General features: G+C 39.9%; 1 protein-coding gene across 10 annotated transcripts in view; it reads left to right on the top strand.

Annotated features, from left to right (window-relative positions):
- Nucleotides 1–1,666: 1,666 nt before the first annotated feature.
- ABI3BP (ABI family member 3 binding protein) overlaps nt 1,667–13,174 on the top strand; it is a 238,445-nt gene continuing 226,937 nt past the window's right edge. For all 10 annotated transcript variants that reach the window (XM_088026066.1, XM_028119206.2, XM_088026157.1 and 7 more), the window contains exon 1: nt 1,667–1,745. In XM_088026066.1, coding sequence (XP_087882192.1) covers nt 1,667–1,745 — 79 coding nt within the window. The remainder of the gene's footprint in view (nt 1,746–13,174) is intronic.

The raw sequence follows: 13,174 nt of genomic DNA, 5'->3' as shown, positions 1-13,174 counted from the left end.
TGTTTGGATGACATTTCAAGTACTTTATTAACCCAGTCATTCCCGTAGTGTGTCTAGATTGTGGGAGAGGGAGAGAGGACCTGTGTGGGCTTTAGAGACAGACAAGTGCAGTTAGAATCATAGTTCTCCTTAATTGGGGGTTTGTTATTATCATGATTGTTGTTTTCAGTATCTGGCCTTTATTAAATGCTTTCTGTATGCCAGGTGCTATGGTAAGTACTGTCCCAAAGTCCTTCCTGCTAGCAAATTTATGAAATTGGTACTATCATCTCTGGTTTAGAATGGAAAGTTTAGCAGTTAAGAGTGGAGGCTCTGGAGTTAAATTGCCAGATTAAAATGCCAGCTCAGTTGCTGATGAGCACTGTGACCTCAAGCCTTTCACTTAACCTCTCTATGCCCCGTTTCTCCATCTGGAAAATGTGGGTGATGACCATGCCTGCTAGGTTATTTTGGGGAAGAAATGGGTTAATAAATGTGAATTAATCAGATCAGTGCCTCGCAAGGAGCAAGCCCTTGAATTTACACAATGTTGATGAGAGGTAGATGGAGAAATTTGCTCAAAGTCACAGAGCATCCAGATTTATTTTTTTTTTAAAGATTTTATTTATTTATTTGACAGAGAGAGACACAGCGAGAGAGGAAACACAAGCAGGGGGAATGGGAAAGGAAGAAGCAGGCTTTCCGCCGAGCAGGGAGCCCGATGTGGGACTCGATCCCAGGACCCTGGGATCATGACCTGAGCCGAAGGCAGACGCTTAACGACTGAGCCATCCAGGCGCCCAGAGCATCCAGATTTAAACTGCAGTCAGTTCTATTCCAGAGCCCACCCAAATGATTAACCATTAGAATACCCTAGTGTGGCCAGGAGACTTTACCTCTCTGAGCCTCAGTTTTTCTCACTGGTAAAATGGGAATAATGCTGTATCTCCTTTATAGCTGCTGTGAAGATTAAAATGCAATCATATAGGTAAGGGCACTATTCCAGAGCCCAGCCCAGAGCTAGGGATCAATTAATAATAGTGATTTCTCCATTTCTACATCCAGATCTCTAGAATATATGTATGTATGTATCTGTGTGTGTATATACGCTTATATATATATGCCTGTTATGTATAATGAGTTGCTATGTAAAATGACTTACTCTTTAAAGTTTCTCATGATATTGGAACTTCGGAATGGCTCAAAGTGTACTTTTACGAGTTTACTCCCATTTAAAAGAAGAATTGGATTGTTTTACTAGATAATTAAAAACAGTTTCCTTCTTAATAAGGTCTTACTCTGTTCCGATGGTTTGGGGTATGCCTTTTCTGGATTTTTAAAAGGAGTTAATCGAATGGTTAAGAATTGCCTAAATACTTTTTCTTTCACAAATATAGATTGACCAAAATTTCAATTTTTATATCACAGAGAGAAGAGACAGTTACAACATAGCAGACAGAAATGTGATGGTATGTTTTTGCTGTTGTGCCTTTTTTTTTTTTTTTTTTTTTGGTGTGTGTGGGAAAGGGTGTGATGTCATTTTGTCTCCACCCCCTGTGAGTAAGCCCACAGCAGAGCTAAGTGCAGCCGCCCGCCTCTGTCACTGGGAGACAGTCCACTTAAATGCAGTTCCAGGGTTGCAGGACGCCCACCAGCATCACTCCCCGTGCGAGGTGGCAAATACAACATGCTCTCCAGCTTGGGGTGTCTACTTCTCTGTGGAAGTATTGCACTAGCCCTGGGAAATGCACAGAAATTGCCAAAAGGCAAGTAGCTCTGCTGTTTTGTGTTTTAAAAATAATTTTTTAAGAGATACTAGTTTTTAAATGTTGATATTAAATGTGATCTACTTTACCAGATTGGGGGAGGGGAATACAGTTCTTCTGTGGAGAGTCAAAAGTTCAGATGTGTGAAGGAGTGCTTAAACTTTTACTTTTTTTTCCCCCTCTGTTACTTAGTTTTCTATTGAATCTCTTTAATGCAAAAATGAAGACCAACTTCTTAGGTTTCACAGCTGTTCACAGTAGCTTGAATGCTATAGATTCAAACTATTGTATTTGTATATTGAGTCATATGTAGATGGGTATGGCAGTCTATTAAAAAGACTCGTTTGGTGTTTTTTTTGCCCTTCCCAGAGACTAAACCAGTACTGGCTTGAGGTTTAAAAGAAGCTAATTCTGAAACTTTGGATGGTGTAAACCTCACGCGTACTTGCTAACTTGGGGGTTGAGGGACGCTAGGCAGGGCACACCAAGGTAGGGTCATGTGCTAATTTGTAGACCCTTCTCTCCAGGGGAGTTTGGAAGCGGGTTTGATCTGCTGGACTGGACACTCCCCCTTTTCCTGGCTAAATTGCTCTCATTTTAGTGTTGGTATTTTGTTTACAAATCCCATCAAAAGAAAATTAAACATTCTAAATTTAGACCCTAAAAATCTTTTGCGCCTATCAGCACCACCACAAGAGCTTGCCTCTCTCCTATCTTTGAACATAAACATTGCATGTACTTTTTTGTTTGTCTGCAGAGGCACTTTCTAAGCCAACTCCAGGTCAGTGAAGGCTTTTTATGGCTGCAGACTGTTGTAGTCAGCAGGGTTATGAAAAACAGGCTGAACTTACTATACAGTTATGATGGAAAATATTAGAAGTAATGCAGAGCCACAGGCTTGTCAAAAACCTGGTGTGCACAGAATCAGAAAGAAAGGTTGTTAGTGTCAGAATATCCAAAAGATCCTTCCTAGGTCCTCCCTTTGGATCGTTTGTTCCAAAATCATCTTGTCCCAAGTGAAAACTGTTCTCTCCTCAGTGTGGTAAGTGAAACTTGAATCTAGAATGTGAGGGCTGGAGGATTTAGCTAGTTGATATTTCGCTTGTGATGTAAAAAGCAATAAAAGGGGCTGAGTAAACCTTCTTAACTCTCATCAGATAATTATGCAGAAATAAATAAATAAACAAACAAGCAAATAAATAAATACAAACACATACTATTAGACCTTTTTCTTCTATTAAGAAGTTTGTTTCTTGATCAAGGTGAAAGTGTTTAAGTAAATCATTTAGGAGGCACAAGCATTTAGAATTAATTGTTCCTCCTGCTGAAATATTTAACAAGGACACATCATTTGAGAGAAAATGGGTTTTTTCAGGCTCAGTACCTACAGATGGTTTTATTTTACCTCATATTCACTGTGTAGGGATGATAGCCATAGTTTTGTTACTGCAGGCTTCTGCAAATTCCAAATGCTTTAATTATCATGTTGCAATCACTGGATACAAATCTCTTGACACAGTTTTCCTTTATTTGTTGTGGTTAAAAGAAAAGTTGCCCAAAATGGCCACAAAACTTTGTCTAGTTCTTTGCACTTTAATTTGAAGAATTTTCATCCAGGTTTTCTTTGTAATTTTAAGAAATATCTGTAGCTTTGTTGTTAAAAAGCCCTGTCAAATTAGAATAATTGTATTATAAAATAATTGGCAGTCCCCTTGTCTCTGGTGCTATGTTTTTCTTTATAATGGAAGCTACTAAGGAAATTTCTTTTAGCTGAAGTCACCTTTCTCAAACTGTGTTCCTAGAATAGGTGTACTGACCTCAAAAGGGGGTTGGGCAGGCATCTGCTCTCCACCCATAACTTCAGGAGTGTTCGTGCTTTGTCGTCTTTTGGGGAGTCCCAACAGATGTGAGAATTTCACAACGTCTGAGAATTACTCAGTAAAAAAACCTGCCCAACATTTTTAACCCATTGTTTCTCAAACTCATTTGACTAAGAATCCTTTCTCTAGTGAAATAGCTCTAATATCTTGCTGGGGGCTTGTCTTTCACAGGACACCTTTGGGGAAATGCTGAGCTAAACAAGAACAAGGTGGGGAGGGGAATAAAAGGGGTTTCTATTCTTTTCCTTCCCACTTTAGAGTTAGTTTTATATCATCTGTGATTTAAGAAGAGGATAGGATTTTGCAGCTGGACAGGACATTAGTGGTTGAGTGGTTGCCAGACCTTTTGATTTATGAACTAGTAAAAAGACAGATATACTTTCACTATTAGGGTTCCATTATAGAGGACATACTTGAATTGTGTGAGGATGTTCAAAGAGGAAACAAAATCCCCATTGTTCATCAAAGCAAGCCATTTTAACATATTTATAAAATAAATGAATTTATACAAATAAGTCTATTGTTTTTATTTTTCTCTTTTCACCATGAACTAATGAAAATTTCATCACAGGCCACTATTTGGGAGCCACTGTCCTAGCTTAACTATTTATTTTACAAATGAAGACACCCAAAGGCAGGAGGGTTAGTAACTTTCCCCCATCGATGGCGGAACCAGGACTGGATTCCAGTCAGAAATTCATGTCCCGCCCTGTGAGCAGGCTTCTCTACCCCAGACCTTACGAGTTACATTATGCAGTGTATGTGTGAATGCTACCCTTCTCATGAATACAATTTTTCCTGCAAATATCATATCCATTATCTTAATCTTCACATTTTCCCAAGAACATATCCTATACACACATACACAAATTACTATATTTATATATCTGTAAAGTTGTCACATGTAGTTGATATATATATATATATATATACATATATATATAGTTGGCTATTTATAAGAAAAATTATTTGTTAAATAAGATATCATTTTCCCCTTGCCTTATGCCTATTTGCATACCTAGTCACATACTTTGTTATAGAAAATAAGATTTTGGGAGTCTTTCTTACTTTTCAAAAGCTTAGAGTAAAGTTAGAAACTATTACTAATGGATCTCTTCTCCTCTCTACCAGTTAATGAGTATGTGTTTTGGCAAATCATTTACCTTGGCTAAGCCTCATTTTTCTCATCTTCAAAAGAGGAATAATGATAACTATCTCATAGTGTTTTAGAATTAAATGAGATGAGATATAATGTTAATTGGGTCATAGAAAAATGGATCAATATTTAAAAATATGTACACTGTAATTTGTGATCTTGTGTCCACACTGACAGATCTCTTGAAGGGCAATAAATGTAGGTGTCATGTTCTTGGCAGAAAGGTGGGGCGAAGGAGTTGAGTGTTGCTCTACAGACAATGAGAGAAGACATCTCCTGGACTCCAGCCTGACTGTCATCAACCAATGTTTGATTGTCAAGATCAAACATTGCTCTTATCTGTGGAAAGCTGCACTTTTGCCTCAGGATCAGCTTTCCCTGGGTGTTGGTAAGGCCTCACAGAGCTTCCTGGAGAGATCGCCTTGTACTTGTCTTTCAGGAAGAGAATTAAAGCCATAACATACAGGCCCTGAGAAGAATCACCACATTGTTTTACACTTTTGAAAGCTCCTGTGCTCCAGCTACCTCTTGGAATCTTTATTCTTGGCACCACAGAACTTTTCTTCCCTCATTGCATACCAGGCTAAGATAAAAACCACAGAGAACAATACGTAGTGAAGGAAGCCAACAAAAGCTCATAGTGGGACATGAGGGGCTTGACATACCTCTCTGCAGAAACTCCTGTGTGCGGAAGACCGTGATCAGCCAGCAGGCGAAGGCTACTATTTCTAGCTAACACTATCAGTCCTGAGGCATGTGTGAGGAAAATCACAGAGGAACATCCAAGATACAAGTGTAATCAGATAGCCTGAAGGCATAAGGCTCTTGGGCGCGACTCTTGGCATGTGGCTGAGCGAGGAGGCTGCTGGCTTTTTGCCTCAGGTTCTTACCTGACAGGGTAGAAGTCACTGATTCCAAGGACAGAAAACAGGGGCGGATGGTAGTAATAACAATAACTCCATAGTTACTAATAACTCTTCTCAACATTTTTGAGCTCAGATTGCCTGTGGTAATTCAGGGCTAAATATCTTTAATGTGGAAAATCTAAATTCTCAAAGCTCCCTATTAAGCAGGTATTCTACTATTCTTGTTTTCCAGAGCATAAAATTGTTTTCAGAGTGCTTAAGTGATTTGCCCCAAGTAACACAGTCAGCAAATGGCAAAAGACTATACCCTTAATTTCTGTGTAATATCAGTTCCCTGCTTTATGTGAAGATATGCTAATTTATTCAAGTAACAAATCATATTCCATGTATATGCAGAGCACTGAGGCTAGGAGGGCACAGCTTGGCACCTGTCTTCAAGAAGCTGACCAGTTAATGGCGGAGATGGGGATGTAAAGAAACAATTACAATAGAGTGAGATTATCCTCCAATTTGGGTGAAGCACAAAGAACTTTAAGAACAGCCAGAAGGACCCAATCTAGCCTGGAGGGATCAAGATTTAGGAGAGGATAAAGTACTTAAGTAGAGGCCTAGAAGACAAATATAAATTGGGGCAAGCAAGAGGAGGGCTGAGAGGTGAGGGGCCTTCCCAACAGAGGCAGCTGCATGCCCAGACCCCAGGCCACCCCCTGCCCCAGGTGCCTGTGCTCAGCAGGTATTAAAGTACTCAGAGAAGAAGCCAGGATTGGGAAGTCCGCACAGGATGCAAGTGTGTCTTCCTGGTCTCTATCTGCCCTGAACTCCCCAAAATTGACAACAGTGAGGGAGTAGAAGCCTGTCTTTGGACAGGAGGACAACTATGTCTTGTTCTGTAAACTTTCCCAGACACTTACCTGGGGTCTGGCTCTCACTCTCCATGGATACCTCCCAATCTCACTTTGATAAAATTTCATGTATCACTCCAGTGGCCTAGTCCATTTCTCCAAAAGGTGATTGATACTTGCGAGGGACTGGAGAGGATCTCTTTAATCTTAGCGTAGGGATGTTGGGGGGGGGGAATAGTGCAGAGTGCCAAAGAAGCCTAGTGGGTAGGACTCTGCTTTTAATAAGTGATATATATTTATGTGCTGGTGTCACTGTGGAAGGGTACACTGGGGACAATGGCTCCCCTGCTAAAAGGAAACCAAAAAAGTTTGAAAACCATGGGAGAATTATTTTCACATCTTTGACAGGTCTACAGTTTCTTGGCAGTTTTATTGAAATGTTTGTCTATTCAAGTGGTGTTTCTTAAGCGTCTACTAGGTAGAACTGAATGAGATCCAGCCCTTGCTATAAAAGTAACTTATATTAAGGATGTAAAAATTGATTAAATATAATTTGTTTTTATGCTGAGACTATCATGTTTAGAACCCAAGGTTTAAAAATAAAGTTCCTCTGTGTTCATTATACATTCACTGGTTTAGTTTAGTTTTGTAGACAGCTATATCAGACTATGAGACACTAGACAGTAAGGAATCTTAGCTTCTCTCCCTCTTTCAAGGTAATGGGGCACAGGGGAACAATTGAGAATAGAAGAATTTATCTATACTGTGTCACAGAAAAGACAGCTAAAATGTTTTTGTAGGTTCATGTGAGTTGACAGAAAGTTTGTCTAAGACAAAAGTAAGTTGTCTAATAAAGAGAGGGTCATTCAGGAGATGTGATCCACTGGGACACCATCCTCAGAAAGATTTTCCTTTTGCTTGTTTCCTGATTATCATTATAAAAGGAAGAATGTTGAAATATATAAACTTAAAGTGATTTAAGAATACATGTAAAATAAAAATATAAATAGGATACCCAGAGTGAGAGATATTAGAATAGTAAAATAAAAATGTAAAAATAAATAGCATCAGCTAAAGAAGGAACATGCTAAAAATAGAAAAACAAGGGTTTCAATACATACATTCTGTTAAAATCACATTTAAAGAATATGATAATGGGCATCCAGGTGGCTCAGTCGGTTAAGCATCCAACTCTTGGTTTCAGCTGAGGTCGTGATCTCAGGGTCGAGTCCTGCATTGGGCTCCACACTCAACGGGGAGTCTGCTTACCCTCTCTCTCTCTCTCTCTGCCCCTCTCGCCACTCATGCACTCTTTCTCTCTCAAATAAATAAATAAATAAATAAATATTTTTTAAAAAACCTGTTTAATAAATAAAAAGAATATGATAACAACTGTATTACTCTATAACAGGCATGGTGTTTAATGCTAAGTGTTTAGATAAATTATCTCATTTTGTCCTCATGCCTATGAAAGATATGTTATTATTTCTCCCATTCCACAGATGAGAAACTAAGCTTAAAGAGTTTGTTAGTTACCTGTTGATGCCTAACAAAATACCACAAACTCATCAGCTTAAAATAACCCACATTTATTATCTCATGGTTGCTGTGGGTTAGGAGAATGAGTCTGGCTTAGCTGAGGCTTCTCCTTGGGTGTCTTTCACAGACTGAACAGAGAGTTGGCCAGGGCTGGGACCTCATATGAAGGCTGAACAGAGAGTTGGAAGTTCTTGTGCTTGTTGGTAGAATTGAGTTTCTTGAGGAACACTGGCTGTTGACCAGAGGTCACGTCAGTTTTCTTTGCCACATGGGCCTTTCTATTATGGCTGCTTGCTTCATCAAAGTGTGCAAGCCCAGATGAATCTGCAGGCAAGATGAAAATTATAATCTTACGTACCCTAATCATGGAAGGGAAAGCCTATCACCTTTTCCATATTCTATTGGTTAGAAGCAACTCATTTCCTGTCATATAAGGTGATTACACCAGAGAATGACTACCAGGAGAAAGGGGATTATTGGGGGTTGTCTTAAAGCCTACCCACCACAAAATGGTCGATGGCTGTTAGGGTCATATAGCTAGTAAGTGATATAGTGGAACTATGAATATAGAAAATCTAACTCCAGAGAATATACTGGTTTGAGCATTAGTACCCATCCACTTCCCATAGAATTTAGCCTTTAGTGGCAGATGCCCATTAGGCACACTGCCAATTTGTCTCCCTACATGGTTAGGGTCAATTCTAGGAAATTGCTGAGAATAGAGATAAGTGCAAAGACTTAAGAGAAATATTGAGGACACAATTTTCTTTCTTTTTTTTTTTAAGATTTTATTTATTTGACAGAAAAAGAGGCAGCGAGAGAGGGAACACAAGCAGAGGGAGTGGGAGAGGGAGAAGCAGGCTTCACGCGGAGCAGGGAGCCCGATATGGGGCTCAATCCCAGGACCCTGGGAACATGACCTGAGCCGAAGGCAGACGCCCTATCATCTGAGCCACCCAGGCGCCCCCCGAGGACACAATTTTCTGTATGCAAGAATCCAGTCAATGCCTAGACTCCTCTGCTGATTTCCTCCGTGGCACATCATATGTGGTCAGTCCCATGTAGAGGGATATGCAAAGTAAATTCTCCCAAATAGAAGCTCTGTTTTTCATTGTAAAAATTAGATGCCACCATCTCTCAAACAGAAAGAGAAAACATAAGACAAAGCAAAAATTTTCTTTAACAAAATAAATAAATATTAAGAAAGTAGCCCCTATTGAGTTGATGACACAGTCCCCATAAAATATGCTTCTGAAGCATCAGTGGGTGGTTTCTCCAGTAAATAGAGGGATTGTTATAAGGTCAAATTAAATTTGCATTTGGAGGAAGAAAGTATAGTTGTATTAGTAGATGTGATGGAGACAACTGGATGAACTAAAGGAGGTTCTTTCAGATCCTTTTTGCTGTTAATAAAACAATTCTTCCATATGCTCTAAGAATCAAAACAAAATTTAGGTTGTACACAGGATATATTCTTAACATATCTAGAACCCTGTAGAATGTTTAATACTAGAGTATCCTATGTGTGTGTTTTTCTCTAGCCCACGGTCTCATCTTGTGTTGGGATTTTCCCAAAGGACTAGGAGGTACATGGTAAGAAGGGTAAACTTTGTGGTTTCCATCTACTTTGTTGAAATTCTGTGGGCAGGAAGACTGAATCAGGGCTCACTCTGCCACTCATGTTAGCTTGGGATCCCCACCAAGAACCTTCCACAGTGAGAATTTTACAGTGTGTTGTAGGTCCCCTGCTCTAATAAAACCCTGACTTGTATTCCCAGTGATTTTGATAGAAATTTGGGAACATTAAAGCTAGCCTGAGGTTTTTAGTCTCTTTTGGCACTGTCAGCTAATGTTCCTCCCTGTGGAATTCTGAAAAGGAGGTGAAAGATGTGATGCCTTCATAGAAAGTTTATTATTATTCTCTAGTCACAGACTATACAACTAAAGTCTACACATTAGAAAACCAAACCAAGTCCACCCATTCCAAGCACCTGCCGGTCAGATTAGAAATTAATTTTAGATAAAGTTGAGATCCAGTTCAAGCTTCACTGATGATGTAACAATACAATGTTTTCTTTGAAAGTAAGTTTAGCTCTTGGGGCATCTGGGTGGCTCGGTCAGTTGAACGGCTAACTCTTGCTTTCAGCTCAGGTCATGATCTCAGGGTTGTGAGATCAAGCCCCATGTCCAGGTCTGCACTAAGCATGGAGTCTGCTTGAGATTCTCTCCTGCTGCTGCCCTCCCTCTGCTTCTCTCCCCACTCATGCTCCCTCTCTCAAAATAAATTAAAAAAAGGTATTTAGCTCTGAGTACAAATACTGTAACATCTATCCTGATAGTTGTAACCCTCGCTGCACATTAGAGTAATTGAAAGTTTTCAAAAGTATCAGCAGAGCTGTGCTTCCCTACTCAGTTATGATTTGATTGGCCTGGGGTGGAAGAGTTTTAAAAATTCCTCAGGTGGTTCCAATACGACCAGAGTTCAGAACCACCGATCTACAGTTTTGAAAATTTATATGTGTAAGTGCTTGATAAATCTTCCTGGATGAGGGCAGAGTAAAATTTAAAAGTTAGAAGTAAAGCATTTTGCTATTGAGGTTTTAACATCAATTCAAAGATGATTTTTATTTTTTTTTCTGCTTGTTCTAGAATTTTAAAGCCTTATTTGGAAAATTTTTGAGACTCCCTTCTCAAACTACATAGAACAAGGAAATGTTTAAAATTGAGATTAATATTTGTTTTTGCTATTAGAAAATAAGTGCTAACCTCTACTTTTATAAAATCTTAGAAACTAGATCTGAGAAACTACGGTTGATTGTGTTTTTCGGGACTGGACTAAATTTATTCATTCTGTTATTCAGTTAGCATTTTTAAAAAAATCAATATTAGGATTACAAAGATGAGTAAGACATTTCCTGCCTTCAAGGAGTTTGAGAAAGTTGTATTTAAAATTTGGCCACAGAAAAGTAATTTTCTTCTAGGTGAAACTGTTGATGTCTTAATTCTTTATCCTTATTTAGCAAAAATCTGCAAGAGTTATGCTATCCCATTGTGTTGCCATGCACTAGCTTTCAGAGATATATATGTGACAAAAATGAATTAATGTAATATATTAAGAAAAACAAAGCACTCCATGATCCTAGTTAATGCAAAATGAAGTTAAGCAAAGGTACAATGAATTTCCCTATTAGATTAAAGGTCCAAGTTATATAAATCACCTTTGGAAATGGTGATTTTTCATGTTTACCATATACGTTCCAGCTCATCTTCTTTCTGTTTTATGTTAAGGATAATTTGTGAGCACATAGGATGGCTTATAATCTGAAACGTCTTTGAAATGTATTCCACTGGATTTCTAATAAAACAAAGGGTCTCTCCTCTCTGAGTGGAGAATAAACCCTTGCTAGCAAAGCTTGGGGTATTTTGCTTCCGACAAGATGCCCAAACAGTTGAAGATTTCCTTTCTCCTTAAATGCCATTCTTTGATTTTTCCATTCTGATAACTGATAAGAAAACATTTTGGTTTTCCAAGGGCCCTGCTGAGAGTCCGCTGTGCGCGTGTGTGCATGCAAGCCCTAACAGGCCTTCCTTTTCTGAGAGCAGCAGATTCTGTCGTTGAAGGAGGAGTTTGGGGCAGCTGCCAATGTCATGCTGGCAGAGAACTCTGGAATTCAGTCCTGTTACAGATATGCCAGCAGGGGATACAGGTCAGAGTTTTCTTCTCCTTTCCCTTTCCCAGATGGAGTTAAAGCCTCTCTAGGTAGTAAGTGTAGGACAAGGTATCAGATGATCTGAAGAACAGCCCCTCCTTCCCTCTGCGGGCTCATCCTCTTCAAACACCCAGTGATCCTGTTGTCACAGAAAAATTCCCTAATTACTCATATTTTTACCAGAATTAGAAGGAAATGATGCTGGCCATGTTATTCCATTGAGGTTTAGTCTGGAGTTTCATCCTGAATTGAAATGGCAAATACTGGAAAATGGCAACAGGGGCTAGTGGGCAAAGTACAGGAGTAAATGCGAGTCTGGTCAAGTGACCTGACCTTGCTGAAATCAGATCTGCTTCCCTGAGGCAAGGGTATAAGAAAAACAACAGTTCTCTTTTTAGCTTCCACTGATCAATAATAGTAGGGTGGCTTTAACGGTTTGTTGTTGTTGTTGTCTTGGTAGTAACTTTCTTAACCTAAGTAAGAGGGGATGTGAAGGGGATCAGTCAGTTAAACGTCTGCCTTCGGCTCAGGTCATGATCCTGGGATCCTGGGATCTAGTCCTGCCTTGGGCTCCCTGCTCAGGACTTCTCCCCCTACCTGCCACTCCCCCTGTTTCTGGTGTGATCTCTCTCTTTCTCTCTCTCAAAAAAAAAAAAGAAAAGAAAAGAAAAGAAAAGAGGAGATGTGAAGACCAGATGCATTTTTGGAAAATCCTCTAGCCATGGCAGCTAGAGGAAGACCGCCTGGATGCTCTGGTCTCCCAGACCCTTCCTGAAAGGATGCTGAGCTACCAGAGTCCTCCACTGCTGGATGGCAGAGTTTCCTGGGCCTGGGCCTGTAGTGGGTCAGCTGCACAGTGACACAGGGCCTGAGGAGAGGAACCACGGCACTGTGGATTTTTTAAGCATAATTCTTGTCATCAGCATCCTGCTCCTGTTCCTTTGTCCAACACTCTGCAGGGGTTTGGAAGGCCCAGATCAGAGCAGATTTACCTATTATTGTGAAAGATTTGGGAGCATGATTGTGGTCCTTGGTCAGTTTTATCCCCACATATCCTTGGGATGCAGTTCTGGGTGACTTGAATTTCCCCTGGGTGCTGCTACCCTCTGTCTAGCCGACTCTCAGGTACTGTGCTGGTCTGATCAACCACTTAATGAGATTTTTTTTCCTGCCCTCTTTTTTTTGTTCCCAATCTTCCTTTCCTTTCATTCTCCTTCTCTCTCCCTTTTCCTCCTACTACCCTCCTTTCCTCTTTCTCCCTCTGTCAACGCCAAAGGAATCCTCAGAACATTCTGCTGGCTTCCACCCCCAGCCTTTTCTGCTGGCCACTTGGATGCTCATTTTCACCTCACAGCTGACTCTATTTGTTCAGATACAGCAGGAATCATCCTTTTGGAAGACAATGCACACTTCATAATTTTTTTGAGGGGACAGTG

This window comes from Eumetopias jubatus, unplaced genomic scaffold (assembly GCF_037043125.1).
Source record: "Eumetopias jubatus isolate StellerSeaLion01/CBP00866 unplaced genomic scaffold, mEumJub1_p1.0 scaffold_1, whole genome shotgun sequence".
Classification (NCBI taxonomy): Eukaryota; Metazoa; Chordata; class Mammalia; order Carnivora; family Otariidae; genus Eumetopias; species Eumetopias jubatus.
This window is presented reverse-complemented; position numbering and strand designations above follow the sequence as displayed.